The following is a 15,655-nucleotide window of genomic DNA, read 5'->3' as shown; positions in this document are numbered from 1 at the left end:
AGTTGTCCCTTTTCCGCACGCGGGCTCCGTACGTAGCGAAAGGAGGAAGGCTGCTGGAGAGCTTCTACTTGGCGTCAAGCGCAGGTGATGAAAGCCAGGCTGGCTGGGCTGAGGTGCACATGGAGCCGTGGCTGCTGCCGAGCACGGTCTGAGCCACCGTGAAGGGGGTACGGGAGGACTGCTGATCCCTGGCAGGGTCGAAATTCATGCTGTGTGCAGCGAGCAGGGAGAGGGCTGCTGTGTCCCGCCCTGATCGGCTCTGGTTTTGCAGTTTACAATCTGGGCTTTTATTTATAGGAATTCCTGCATTGCTCGTCGCTGTCCTGCGTTCTCTCCTTCGTGGCAGCCTTTTGAGAGAAACTTGCAGTAAGGTTCCTGCTTTGGCTGCTTCAGTATTCAGCTATAGGAAATACCGAGGTATCTAAATCTGGCCTCAGACGCTCTTGGGGAGTGTGTTTGATGAGAAGAATAAAAATCTGGGAGGAAAATGAAACTCTTCCTCTTCAAAAGGTGAGGGCAACTGCCATAAAAGCAGAATTTGCCAAATAATCCAAGTTGATGTGGGAACCTTCTATGTTCTATAGAAGCCATAATCTATAGGTAACTTGACACATGTTGCTAGTCTTTTGTCTTTTCACCTGAGATTTGTAATACAATCTCTTAATTTTGGAAACAGTTATTTACTGAACATTTAAATGAAAATAACGGAGGCTTGGGCTGTCCAGTCTTCTTTTGTGAAGATTCCCGTGTTCAGTATTGGAGCAACTGTTTTTTAATTCATTTTGGTTTTCTCTTGTTTGTTCATTGCTTGCCCCCACCCTGGTGGAGTTCTTCAGTCAGCAATTTAATCACAGATTGCACATGACAGTTGCCAAATTTGGAATGTTCTGCACAAAGTCATATTTGTATTGTACAGTATGACGGCACAGGCAAGAAGGGTTGAAAGTGCAGACCTCACAGGGTTGTGCCTCTCGAAGGACTGTAGTCTGGCTTTGAGCTGTAGCAGAAATCTCACTGAGAAATCTTGCATTTGGAAAACAGTGGTGTAGTAAATGGGCCAAACTTTGTTGGCACTTGCGTTGGGTATGCGTTACAAAGTATGTCCTATTGGCTGTTTTTAGGAGACTTTACTCTGTGTCGCTTAATGTCACTTTGCTTCCTAGGGTGTCCCAGGCCCGAGGGAGATAAAGCTGTAGAAGCAGAGCTAGTAGATGGGGACCTAGAAGATCTCTCTTACGCTAAGGTCATTTACTTCTGAACTATAACAACATCTTCACTGCAGCGTTTGAGGGGAAATGCAGGACCGTAAAATCACAGAAGACTTGACTTTCGTTAATGGACGAGCAGGAAATCAGGCCCCAGGTCTCTGCTGCTTAAAACCAGGCTTCACTGTTGGACACCCTTCCATGAAGAGAGTATTGCATTCATTAGCATTGCTTCATGGCGTGGTTTCTTATCTACTGATTTTACTTATTTATTTGTTGTCCCTTCCCAAAGATTTCACGGTCTACCTTAGCAAACTTCCTCGTGATTTCAGCAACCTCAGCGTGATGGCTGATCCTAGTTGGCAATTCTGGGGAACGCACCAAGGTGCAACTTTGGCCTTGCCTGGGCCCAGCCTGTCTGGCTGGAGATGTTGCTTCTAGCCCCAGAACAAACCAAAGACACAAAGCTGATCTGCTGCCGCTCTTATGCCACTTTCACCACTGCTGGGGAGAGTTGAGAAGACTCAGATCTGTACTCATAGGTGGATGAAAATCCAGGTGCAGGTCCCCTTGGCCAGGAAGAGGCTGACACCATTCTAAAAATGTACGTCAGGGTTTGCGCTGACTCCGCTCTGTCCCACCCCAAAACCAAGTTCTGGCTGACTTCCTGCTGCAAAGTATTTTCTTTGCTACTCAGGATTATATGGCACGTTTCAATTATGGGCATTCACCATTTTTTTTTTTTTTGGTTGCATAGCAAATTTGATTTTCCCCATTTGTTGGCTTTTTTTTTTTTTTTTTAATAACTAACTAGTATATTTCTAAACTGACAGTTTGATGCCAAACAGGAAAAGACAAAGCAGTGATGGTTTCCTTTCTCTCTTTGTTTGTTTTGTTTTGTTTTGTTTTTAACTTTTAATTGGACATGTTAATTAGTTGAAAAAATATTTTATATAATTTACCTCATTGGCTATTGTTCTGTATTTTCTTTGTAAAGAATACGATTTGGAAATGCTTTCCAGTGGTGAAGTTGTTTGTAGGTTCTTCTTTAGATATTGCAAGTTGCGTCCTAGCAGGCTTTCCTCCATTTCTTAGGTCATGAGGGAGATCTCAGAATAGTTCTACCTGGCATAACGTTTGTTTATTTTTTACTGGGGGAGGCATTTATACTGCGTTCAGTTCACGGTAGCAGTTGTTACTCCACGTGTTTCTGGAAATGCTGCTGCTTTCAGACTAGATTGCGGTATCTTGTTAGTTTTAAAGTTCTCTTTGACTGACATTACTCCTGATGAAACCTGCTCTCAGTGAGCCCCTTGGCAGGCCCTTTACCATCGCTCTCAAACTGGAAGTAGTTTCTGGTAGTGTGAGCAGGGCCATGTGTCAAATTCCACCCAAGCCTTCATTTGTCTTCTGCCTGACACCATGAAAAGGAGAGGGAGCAAGCTTTGCATTTCACGTCCATGTCCCTGCTTCGGTGGCTGGAAAGAGATTCATCTTTACCCCCTAGGCAGAAATGCATATTGAGGGAACGAATAATGCTTTCTCTTGCAGTTGTGAACGGGGAGGGGCCAGAGGAGTCGGGCAGGAGAGAGCTTCTAAAAAGAGAACATGTTCTCAGTCGACATTTTGCCAGTATGCTGCCACTTGGCAGAAATAGCTGCAGTGTACAGTACGGTGAGCAAGGCTGTTGTACGGAAGGACCAAGTCACTGATTTTTGGAGCCAGACGTGATGGTTGCTCAATTTCTATAGCACTGCGGTATTTTAATACCAGTAAATTCTCCCTTGTACTTACCACTAGTTTTAAAGCAAGTTAATTAGATGATGGGAACCGGTGCAGGACAGTGAGATTATTAGACAGCACTTGATTTATTTATTTATTTGAAGTTGTTTTATGAGAACTCCTCTGTGTCTCCTTAGCATAACCAGTGATCCTTTTCAAGGCATTTTGTAGGAAAGAATTGTCAATAGCAACAAAACTGTTCAGCTAGTTTAAGAGTTGCCCTTAGTAACCGGCTGGTCAACCTCAGAGATTTCTGTAAGAGCTAGCTGAATGATACTCACACAGTTCTGCAGGAGAACGAGATACAAGGAGAGCGAATGAGTTGTGTGAGAAACACATAAGCTTCAGAAAGAGCCTGGAAATTCTGATTCTCTTTCGTGTGGCCTGACTTGTAAAACTACCTCTTTGCTCTCTTCTGGAAAGAGGTAATAGGAAGGAGGAAGAGTTACTGGCCATATTTTTGGGATATAATATGCTAACCCTTCCTCTTCTTCTGTTCTCCAATACCACAATTAAGAACATGAGAGCTGTGGGTAATCAGTCTCTGAAGTTAGGACCATATCTGACCTGCAGTTACGATGGCTTGCTCAGCCCTGCTCTTCACTGGGCCAGTTGCTCTAGAGCACTTGGTTGTTACACTTGCAACGAAAGAAAATGTATTGCCACACAAAGTAGCTTGACCTCTTTTTTTTTGTTTTTGTCTTAAGTCGTTCAATTCCCTTCATGCTAGTGTGGCTAGAGGTGCACACCTTGCACAGGACAGTGCCACGAGAGAGGTTAGCACTCTCTTCTCTGCAGTTCCTTCTCTCATCTACTAAAGACGTCACTATAGGCATTTGTAGTACATCTAAACATTGGCTTTCATTTAACTTTAATTGTATGTGGAAAAATGCGAGGGTCACACTGATATATGCCTGCTGCTGCTGATCTGACTGAATATATCTTCATGATACACTTCATGAATTGGTCAGGTCAGTTTTGTGAAACCAAGTATTGCCGTTTGTTACACTAGAGGATATATCAGTGTTGGAAAAAAGTTGAAATGAGTCATTGTATGAATCAAGTGCTTGTGTAAAGTTTTACTTTTTTACTTTTTACCTAACCCTACAAATCCATGCAAAAAAAATTTCAGGCAATGAATATTGAATCCATTCTTTATGTATTTCTTCAGTCTTAGTGTAAGGAAATGCTTTCTTCTCCTTCAATTTCCAGATTAATATGTACTGTTAGGACATACAATGACAAATTATAACACTGCCCTTCCCTATCATTTTTGTCTAGGGACCATGATCGTTGCAGCCTGTAAGTTCTATCTTAATTGTTTGCTCTCTATTGAGGAGTACAGCTCCCTCTTGAAGTCACAGGAAAAATGAGTGTCACAGAAGCTTTTTTCAGGGAGAGGGAGGTGGTTTTTTCAGGTGACTACCTGAAAGGAAATATGTTTTGCATTTTGGATACTATTAAAGAACAGTGCACTTTTGGTGAAAAGTATTTTTTTTCCAAATTTTTTAATAGAGAAAAAGTATTGTAGGTATGAATTGTAGCTGGATTCTAAACAATTTCAGCACTCAGGCAGTCTACTCTGTGTTTCTGCTTGCCTGTAATATAATTCTTACTAGACAAACGATAAAGACATCCAGGCAAAGTGACGGTTATCTAGGGCGTCAGTATAATTATGTTTTCTTTCTTTGGGTATTTTTTCCTTCCCCTGTTTTTTTACTTGGCATTTCACAAAAAAAAGAAAGAAAAAACAAAACAAAACAGAAAAACCGAATGAGTGATCTTTATGATCATTGAAGACCATGTGGCTAGATAGGTGAAGGAACTTAAGGTTTTCTGATCTTATTCTGCTAGATATTAAATAGTTACTTGAGACGACAAGCTTTGTTCCTTCTTGCACAAATGAAAGTGGAGGAATTTGAAGATTGTGCAGTATGAAAGCATATAAATATGTTTAGCACAAAACTACTTGTTAATGAAGTTACAGGCCTGGAATATTGCTTTGCTTTGCTTTGCTTTGCTTCCCTCCCCCCGTTTCCCCCCAGTAACGGGAGCATTTATACAACTCTTTTTAGGTACCTACTTGCATCTACTTCTGTTCTCTGACTTGCATCCGAACTAGAAGCCTACTGTAGCCGTGTGAAAACCTCCCTTGTAAGGATTTCTAAAATGTAGTGAAACATGTATGAGCATGGAAAAGTAGTTTGCCTAGCGGTGCCAGTTTGAAGGAGATAAGGAAGGTGGAATGAAGGAGAGAAGCTGAAAAAATACTCTTGCTGTTGTAGATTTGATCCCGACGTATTGCAACACAAGCCGCTCCACGGCTGAGGCATCTACCTGTCGTGGGCAACGTGGCTTGCACTGAGTGTTTAATTGCCCCCCGCGGCCCTATCATAATGCCTGTGAGTGCCGGTAACCTGGTAAATCTGCTCTGAGATAGGCAGGCAGTGGGGAGTTGACCGTGATGGAGGTGGCATAGAGAGATATGGACAGTGATGCTGAACGCTGATCTTCTGCACCTCGAGGGCATGCAGTAACTGCTAGGTTGCTTGGCAAGTCCGGAGAGGGAAACTACCACCAGGTTGTGAGTCTACTGCCTGTTTATTTCTTCCAGATGATTCTGATGAATTTGGATTGAATTCATACATTTCGGAGTGGCTGCAATCATGTTTTCAAGAAGCTCATTTTTAAAGAATAAATGTATTACTGAAGTTTACTCCTGAGTGATTTGCCTTAGCAACTTATTGCCAAGTAATTTACCTCAGAAGTCATACTTCCTTCACCGCCATGTATTGCAGATGCACAACAAGCATACCTGTCTTATCCCAGGAGATCCATAATCTGGGGGAATTTGTAGTCACAAAAGCAAGAAGTGCACTTTTTCCTTTTGAATTTTTATTAGTGTTTCCTTTTTATAGATGCAAACCTTGCTTCAGAGTAGTCTGCCTAGGGCCCTATGCACTCAATAAAGGACTGATTTTTCTTTGTGTAGGTGATTGAGAATTTAATTATTGATAAATTCAGAGCTAAGAAATATATAATACTGGATTATGTGCTTTCTCTAAGATTAGTGAAGATATTTTGTTTATTGATGTAGATAAAAATTCAAAATACCATTGTTTTCTTTTAAGGGGGTGTATAACCATAGGGGGAAACATTTTTCCTCACATAGATGGAAGAGCAGCTGATTCATGGTAGTACAGCACTGCATATATACACACACACACAACAGAAATGCACGTCCATACAAATGTAGACAAATGTGTATATTTATGGTTGTTTATAACACGGTGTTATTTCTAATACTGTACACCTGTTTTTCCCTACTGTGTGTCCTCCTGTACATCCCAATAACAGGAAAAATAATGCCTTCATAGCGCTCTTTTTTTAAAGTGATCTCCAAAATTAAACAGCCATTAAAAGGAGGATGATGAAATAATAAAAATAGCTTAACTTAGCAGAATCATAGATGATTTTCCTCATTTTTTCCCTTCCTAGTCCTATTCTTTTATTTTCTCTGAGCTCCAATAGCCAGACCATCTGGTTCTGGGAGCAGTGACAACTCTTCAGGCTTACAAATAGAAGCTGAAGCTTCTCAGACTGCTACAGTGGCCACTTCTAATAGATCCATCATTCTCGCATGTTAAAATTCCCTTGCATATGATGGGATTTATTTCTTTTCTCATTGTCAGTAATTTCCATATTGAAGAAAAAGAAGGAGGAGGAGGGCGGGGGGCGGGAGGCGGGATGACAGACAGCGGAAGTAAGCCCAAATTGCAGATAATAAATATTTAAGGGGCACAGATTAGTGCAGTTGTGAACAATGTTGTCATGTAGTGTACTAATACTTCATTGGTTTGTGTTTATATAGAGCCTATTTTTTTGTATGATACTTTATATCAATTCACCTGTTCCACTTCATGTTAATGAAGAAATGGTTAGTTAGGAAATTGTAATTAAGCACTTGGAGACTATATGGCCAGGGTAAGGAACAGAATTTTTGTGCTTGTAAAAACCAAATAAGTAAACACCAAAGGAGAATATCCTTTAATTTGTTTGTATTTATTTATTTATTCATTTAAAGTACCTGTACATGTTTTAAAATGCGTATAAAAACACTGTGATTTGAGTGAGTGGAAAATGTCTGTATCAGACTGTTTACAAACAAAATCTTCCTTCTTACTCTGAAAATTGTTGCATGCCTCAAAAAAAAAGATAACAGCAAGATTAGTGATGAATTGATGGCCCTCTTTAAAAGTAGGTTTGTCTGAACTTGTAACATTGTAAATAATTACTTTTGTAGCTAACGTGTTACACATGACATTTAGAAAACACTACTGCAAGACAATTTGAGAACAAATTGAATCAGAAGGAAGAAAGAACTGCAGGAGAGACTTTAATCAGCATTCATTATTTATTCCTCTATTCTGAGAAAATTATATATGCCAAATACAGGCCTTTAATCAAATAATGATTAAAATATTCAGATCTCACCTATGTAGTTGGATGCATTGACCCAAATTTCAGGCATCCAAGGGGAAAACGCTGTAGTTTGTGCAGCTGATAGAAGCGCTCTGTTCCCACCCCCTGCTGTAATTAATTTGGCCAGCAATCCATTGTTTGTTGTCACTTTTTTTGTTTTGAAAAGTTCCCCGTCTGCTGTTCGTACTATGTTTTAAGATAAACAAGACAATCCTTTTCATTTGTCTGTCTTTTTCTTCTTTGTAGCTAACAGCCAGGCCACCTGAACAAATCAACTGCTCACAAGGTCCCTAAATAAACACATCTTTTGGTACGGGTAACTGAGGTTAACTGGACAGAGGCAAATGAAACTCATTCCTCTTCATTTTGTCTTCTTTTGTAGTTAATCTGCTGGATTCAAAAACAATTCAAGGGGAGCTGGGCTGGATCTCCTACCCATCACATGGGGTGAGTTCACTAGACTGTGAAATGGAAAAGTGCTGCTACAGACCAATGTGCTATTTAACCATTGTTTCCTCTTCAGAGGACACCGTGCAGTAGTGCTGGTTCTTTGGAGCTTCAAAAATAGTCTGCTCTAAACTTGCAGTATATAGCTTACATAGCTGTGGTGCCTTCTCTTTAGAATATACATCGCAATGCGTGTAATCCCCAGGAAGAGCTCACTTTTATTGGAGAAAATGAAAGCCAGAGGTGCATTGAACAAAAAAATAGTCCTCTTTAGGTACTTTTCCTTCTTCTATTGCAATGTGTATTTCTAAAAGATATCATGAGACTGTTTCATAGCATTACTTGCTAATTTATTCAGATGGAAGTAGTGGAACGTGAAAAATGTGTGGACAGAAGTGGGTGATGTAAGTAATTATTTGATAACTTTTGTGCTGAATTGTTCAGGTATTGTTACTTATGAGTTAAAATGTTATTAAAGAAATGTCTAAATAATGTTCTTGAGGGTTGGGACTTTTTTTATTTATTTACCTTGTATCCAGATCTAATGAAACTAGACCTTCTATTTGGAGAAGTAGAAGTCCAGTCTTAGAGCATCTGTGCTTTCGAACTTGCTAACTCCATCATTTATAAATAGCATTTGCCACCAGTCTCTTTAAAATTTTTGATGACTTAATATCAGTGCATAGCCGTCCAGTGGTGCTGATATCTGGTCACTCCCCAACTTCTTGTCTCTGTGGAATGTGTACGTGTGTTTGTTTTGTAGGAACAACCCATTACTCTCTACGTTGCATAGAAGAGATATGCAAGGACACCCTTACATTCCTGCATTCTGTCCCCCGAACAAAAAAAAAACCCCAACACTTGGCAGGCTGAAGCCGTGGTGTCTGGAGTTTCCCTCACCCTCAGAGAAGGCTGTGCCATCAAGCCTTTGCTGAACAAAGGCACTCGGACACCTGTGGCTCCTTTTCTTTCTGTCCCATCACTTGTGTATACCCTTAAGGTGCTTTGTTTCCTCTGTGGCAGTCTTATTTTGGTTTCCTACCTTTAGGATGACAACTCCTAGAAGTTTTCATGTGTCTCTGTCTGCCTGTGTCTTCTACCCAACAAGTAAACCTCTGCCAGAGAGCACTGCCACTTCTAAGTCCTTGGGAAATGTTGTCTCTAGTCTTGATAAGGGTGAGGAGTTGCTAACTAAGAGTCCAGCCACCATCCTTTTTCCAAACCAACTGCATTTTGATTCCCGGTGTTGGCAGGTTTTTGCTCGTTGGTTTGTTTGTAGGATCATGAACACCCACTTTTTGATTCTTCTGTGGCTTTGGGCAAGCTGTTACTTCACCTTTATCACTTTCGCAGAGATCAGTGGTAACAGTACTTTTGCATGTCTGCCATATGGGATTCAGTTGTTAATATTTAAGTAGTGCCTTCTTGATATTAAGTGTTATGCAAGTGTTTAGCAGTATTTAAGGATTAAGGCTTGGTTTATTTTTTTGAGTTTACACGTGGATCTTTCTCTGTATCTCTGAACAAGTTGTTCCATTCTCATGGGGAAGAAGTGGGAAGAGGGTTCATGTTTCTTTCTAGTGGCTGTTCCTGCTGACTTTTCACAACAAGAAACCTCTATAAACAGGGTGTCCAAGAGCGAACTCCCCAGCAGTTTCTAGCTCATCAGGGTTTTTTGTCTTTACTTGCATTTTTTTTTCTTTTATGCAAAGCCTTTTTTTTTTTTTTCTTCTGTCCCAGCTGCCCTGCCCTCCTCTGCTTCACTCTTCTACTCTGTTCATCGTCTTGCAGCTGTGCAGATCTGAGGCTCTGCTCCCTGCAGCTGTGCCTCTCCTGCCTTGGATGCCTAGAGCAGTTGGTAGGGAATGATACAGAGTATCTTGGGGGCTGTAAGAAAACCAGATGTGCTACATTACCCCACCAAAAAGGGTCCCCAGATCTCTCAAAGCAATTTTATTAGCTTCTGCAAGTTTTTGTCAGGTAAATCTAGCACAACTCGTTTGTGTGTGTCTGTGCATGCTGATCCTATCCATGGATATCAAAGCCAAAGTAAATCATGGAATTGTACTGATGTTCTTACAAGTTAATGAAATTCTTAGTTAAAAAATCACATGGCAGTAAATTGATGTAGATCATGTACTGTGAATGTTTTTGTAAGAGAACCGAGACTCTATAGCCTTCAAAATACTGTGAAATTTTAAGCTTACATACTGAAAACATGAATGTAAAGTATAGAAATAGCAACATTTATCCTATCTGAATTGGCATTTTGCTGTAAAATGACAACTTGAAATCATGTGAAAGAGATGCCTTCTTTTTACAGCCCTGTATTTATAGTCAATTAATTAAACCTGGTAAATATGGCTGCATCTGTCTCTGAGCTAACTAAAATATGAACTTAAACTTTAGTGGAAAAACATTATAATAAAGATGTCACATCATATTGAAAGATTGCTAATAGCATAGCGGTGATTTACAAGGTAAAGCTAATAGAGCTACACTTGAGGCTGTGATTCACAAATGAGAATATTGGTGTTGTGCCAATTCTTCTCCAGCATGCAGCAGTGTTCTCATTCTGAAGCCATAAATGTCAATGTACTGAGGCCGGAGACTTACAGAATTTTTAAAAATAGTTTAGCCAAAGTGTTTAATAAACCTCTTACTAGGTTAATAATTTTATCTTATCGATACACGATATTGATCGATTTCTGGCAAAATGACCCAAATTAATTGGTTGTTGTTTTCAGCGTTCAATGGTGGCTCTTTATTCTTTTAAGTCTGCCTCAACTTGGGCATATATAATAACAGCTTTCCAGAAATTCCTGAATATTCATGTTAAGATTTATAGCTAATTTGTATTCAGAGATTTCTGTGTCCCACATAAAAACACTCTAATGGCAGTGTTTTAGACCATGGTTAATAATATCACCCTGTAAGAATGTGATCTCTCCTTGAACCATCCCACACAGCCACAGTCTTGGCGTCAGTAACACTGATCTGGTCAAGCTCATTAAAATCCCTTAAGTACAAAACATTGGCCCCTCTAGATAGCAAGGCAATGGAATTAAAAAATATAATAGCAGGCTTTGCTGATGCTTGAGCATGATTGGCAGCAGCCACACGGCCTGTATCCTGTACTACCATCTCCAGCACCTGCCTAGGCAACCTTTTTGTAATGCCAATCAGTCAAATACCAGTTCCATTTCTATAGGTTTCATTAAAGGGGAAAGAAAGAAGAGCTACTTAGTCTGTGCAGAGTATATTATTGATATGCTGATTAAGCATAATGCAAGTGATCATTAACTGCAATTCACGTAAATTACAGCAGCACAGATGTGGGGGTTGGGAGGATAAAAAAGCAAGTCACTTTAATAATATACAATAGAAATGTGATAGATAATTCATACAGGACAAAAAGAGTACAGGCTAAATCTCGCTCTGCATATTCATGCAAGTAGTTGTATTGGTTTCAGCATCATTTTTTTAGTAAGAAAGATGTATCTAATTTGACTCTCGCTTCACGTTCTTTGGGAAGTTTGGAAAAAAAATAAAATTTGTGACATAATAGCACTACATCATTCTCCAGTCACCCAACTTGTGACTTGGATCTTTACATGTTTATTACTCATATTTATGGACTTGAAAGTTTTGGGCACTTTTTAATGTAGTTGGTAAAAAAGTAAAAGAGAAATTATGCTTATCTTGTTTAGCTAGAGAAAAGAATGGTCTGGCATTTATTACTGCCATGTAATAGATAATTGTAAAAAAAAAAACAAACCAGGCCAAAAAACCCAAACAAAAACCCCAACTGCAACATGTTCTGTATGTGACCAAAGTTAGTAAACTGCGGGTAAAATTTTAAAAGACTGGTTGGGAAATAAAGATATTGTCTTTGATTGTGACAGTTTCCTAGGTCCCTGAGTTTCTTCAGAAACATCTGACTTCTTTGAGAGCCGGCCATGCTCAGTACCTTAAACTTTTGGGCATGTACTTGAACTGCCAACTGTACGCTGAAGTGCTTTGAAAATCTGGTGTGAATAACTTTGCTTTTTCTTAGTGGTCACTCCCATGATCATTTGAACTAAGCAAGCTGATCATCTCAGTAATGGAAACTGGTTTGGAAGTATTAAGAGGAGAGAAGGATAACATTCCCTGCTTCTGTAATAGTTTGTCTTGTGCTAGGAGGGCTAGAGTATGTGTGACTGAGGTTAATGAGAGTTTTTCCATCAGCCAAAATCGAGTTAGAATCCAAAAATCCAAATGAAGATGAGTAAAAAGCCTCCTTTCTTATATTTCAAAAGCCTGAAAGTAGTTTGTCACATTAGACTGTGTTACTGCCTACCCACGACAGTGACAGTCTCCCTGGCTGCATTTGTTCTGGTTTCAATAGTTAGCTAATGTGTGGCACTGTAAAAACTTTTTGGCCTTGTTTTATGGGATATCGTGGAAACAGCGACTGCAGAAGAGTCTGACTAAATAAGCGCTTGGATATCCCTTGTGACTAGATGAAGGTACAGGAGAACTTGTGCAGTTACATTTTGCCTATGATTAAGGTGCACTCAGATAAACTGTATCCAAGAATCAGTTAGTTATTCAGGCCACTGTGAATGGAAGGTTTCTCTGTTTAGATGGAAGATTTTTTCATGATTAATAAGCCTTTCCATGAGCATTGGAAATGATGAGGTTTGTTTTCCTGCAGCTTTGTGTCTTGTGGTTAATCGCGTCCTGTGATTGAAGGTTTCTTTTGCAGTAGGTCCTTAATGCCAGTGGGTTTCCTGGTGTCAGTCACGCTTCAGTCTTCCCCTCAGCTGGGCACGCAAAGTTTCTCTTCCCTACATGTCTCTTATTTTCACACCACTGCAGAATCTTAGGGCAGCTGAGCCATCAGAAAAACTTGAAACTGGCCAACAAATACAAAAATTTATGAAACAACCTAATTTTAGTTTTCTTTTGATACCGATTGACATCTTGGTCTGTATTCATTTTTTGTCTGAGACACCAAACTTACCTTGTCAACTGCTAAGCGATACTGTGTTTGAAGTGGGGAGTATTACCAAAATCACTTGGTGGTTGTGAAAATCAGTTTCAAATTAAAACAAATTATATCAAACAATTGGTATGAGATAAAAGATTGAAACTGAGAAGTATGTTTGTAAAATAAAAAATTACTTTTTTTCAAAATGTAAACAGGCATGTTATGCTATTATACACTTTCTTTTTCCTATTAACAGTGGCATTTCTGTAGTACTACTTAAAAAAATGCATTCTGCTAAAACCAAGTTTTATCTATGTTTTGCCTGAGCTCTGGTCTCCTTACAACTTCATAGATTTCCTACTGTCACCCTGCCTTTCACGACTTGTGTATCAGATCTGAAATGCAAGCAGACTATTTTGGCGATTGAAAGTCAAACGAACCACTTGGGATTCTGTTCTTGTGAATCACAGACTTTGTTTTGTCTTACACTGAATGGCTGATTGAGAAAGTAGGATTTTTTGGTTAATATACTCTATTTTAATCACTAAGGTATTTGCTTTTGGGGTGCACTGAAAGTGTATCTGTTTCATTTTATTCTCTTTTTTTCAAAATAATGAAAGAGATCGTGTTAAAAAAATAAGAGCACTTTTACTATAGCTTTCATGAGTTCTTCCCTTCACCTCCAATTTTCTGTAATCAAGCATGTGATATTTATCGTTCTTAGATTTTGTTTTCTTCCTACTAGAATAAAACTATTTGAATTTTTTTTTATTACTGTAAAGTGGATGAGTTTGCTTCGGAGAGGGACATATAAAAATCTGCCTCTTTTGAACTGACAACTCTTCATTCACACACAGAGCCTTGATTCAGAATGCAATCATGGTTTCTTCAGCCTGTTGGTGCTGCTTTTAAACAAAATCTGAACATGACGAAAAATAAATTTATTTGTGCTGTACTTTTTTCCCCTTTCTGATAGGTATTAATTTTAGCAATATAAAGCTATGAGATATGCCAGATGATTATTTTAATTATAAGATATTGTTAAACTGATGACAGCATTGTTTAGTACTGCTTACTGAATATAATAGGAAAGCTTTGTTGATGTCTTCAGAAGCGGCATGCAAGTAGTCAAGGGTAGAATATACTTTTGGTGTACTTTAGCTGACTTTGACTTGTATTTCATCTGCACACTATCTTCAGCTGCTTGCATTAAGGATGCATTTCAAATTGAAGTTTAAATAAAAAAAAATTAGGTGGAGTTGACTAAACAAATGGGGGAAAAATTGAGGTCATGCGTATTACTTCAGAATTGTATTTATGCCTGTCTCTTTTTATGAATTGTTACCAGAAAAAAACGCCTTTTTAAAATGCAGAGCACTGTGATACGCTTTAGATGTGTTGTTTTGGTAATTGTAGTCTTGTATTGCTTTCCTTTGAAAAATTCAGTATGATCATAACAGTACTGTGTTTTGGTTCATTTTAAAAACAGCTTTGAACATGACATAAAGTAAAAAGTGTGCTAATTTCTGTTCTGTGATCATCGTTAAGGGTGAGAGAAAGCCTTTTTTTCCCTTTCTTTTGAAACTAGCCTTTTTACCATGTTACTTCAAGTTATGAGATTTCTATTTAAAAAAAATATAATTGCAACAACAAAAAAAGCTGAATGTACAATAAGTGCAATGTCCTTGTACCATTTTTTATAATGAAAAATAAGGGAACCCCCCTCATATTTCATTAGCCTCATCAGTCATTTTACTTACTGGCAATAGGTTGCTGAAGGTTGGGTATCAATTTTCTGTGGTTTCAAATTAAAAAAAAAAGAGAGAGCGAGCAAGTTTGGCTTCTATTCCAAGAGTTAAATAAAGATCTTATTTAGAGCTGGAATTGCAGATACTTCAGCTTCAAATTTTTCTTTTTAACTTTCAAAGCTTAGAAACAACATCATTCTCCTCATGGGCAGAACATTATTTCTGTCAGCATAAACTCAGGCCATTTGTGAGAAGTTCTCTCAAATGGCCTGGTCGCCATGAGATATTTTTCCCTTTGTAAAGAAATGCTTACTTTATAATTTTGTTTTCTTTTGTGCTGAATTTATTTGCATAAACCAGAACAGAATAAATACAGTAACTGTCATGAAATATAACGTTATTTATCACGGGGGCACACTACAGTCCATTTTAGGACTCTTTTTTGTAACATCAAGACCACAAGGAAAGTAACTACAGTCTCCAGTTAAAAATGCCCATAAAGGTTTTTGCCTGAAAGCTTTGCTGTGGTTGTGGATTTTTTTTTTTTAATGGTCTAAATAGTTTTGGTAGGTAATTTACTCTGGGTATATACTTTTTCTCTTCTTTTTTTTTTTTTCCCCCCCCAGGTTTCTGAAAATATGCAGTGTGAAATGATTGTCCGTGTAGAATAGTATTTTCTACAATTCGGAGTTGTTCTTTCAAAAGGTATTGGAAAGGAGGCGGTTAAGTGCACTGATGATGGCTTGCTGGCTGAAACAGCGGGACTGAGAACGCAGTAGTTTCTAGGCAGGAGACCCACGTGTTGCTTAATTCCCCCCCCAGTCTCTCAGCGTTGTTTGTGAAAACAGCCTGAGGATTCCGTTAGTTAATTTTTTCCTCACTTCGCACGCTCTTACCCTCTCCGGAGTGCTCTCCCCAGCCTTCCTGTTAGCCTTTCGGCAACGTGAGAAGGAGACGCGGCGAGAAGCAGCAGCCTGCGCTCCCGGAGGGGTGCGCGGGTTCCCGGCCCGGCCGCT

The 15,655-nt window shown here is 39.1% G+C and overlaps 1 protein-coding gene across 1 annotated transcript in view; it reads left to right on the top strand.

The window, feature by feature from the left end:
• Positions 1 to 7,228: 7,228 nt before the first annotated feature.
• Positions 7,229 to 15,655, top strand: part of EPHA3 (EPH receptor A3) — a 214,504-nt gene continuing 206,077 nt past the window's right edge. Inside the window, exons 1-2 of the mRNA XM_010567654.1 lie at positions 7,229 to 7,244; positions 7,852 to 7,916. Coding sequence (XP_010565956.1) covers positions 7,229 to 7,244; positions 7,852 to 7,916 — 81 coding nt within the window. The remainder of the gene's footprint in view (positions 7,245 to 7,851; positions 7,917 to 15,655) is intronic.

Source organism: Haliaeetus leucocephalus, unplaced genomic scaffold (assembly GCF_000737465.1).
Source record: "Haliaeetus leucocephalus isolate CR32 unplaced genomic scaffold, Haliaeetus_leucocephalus-4.0 Scaffold228, whole genome shotgun sequence".
In the NCBI taxonomy this organism is placed as follows: Eukaryota; Metazoa; Chordata; class Aves; order Accipitriformes; family Accipitridae; genus Haliaeetus; species Haliaeetus leucocephalus.
The sequence above is the reverse complement of the archived record's forward strand: the minus strand, read 5'-3'. Positions and strand labels throughout refer to the sequence as shown.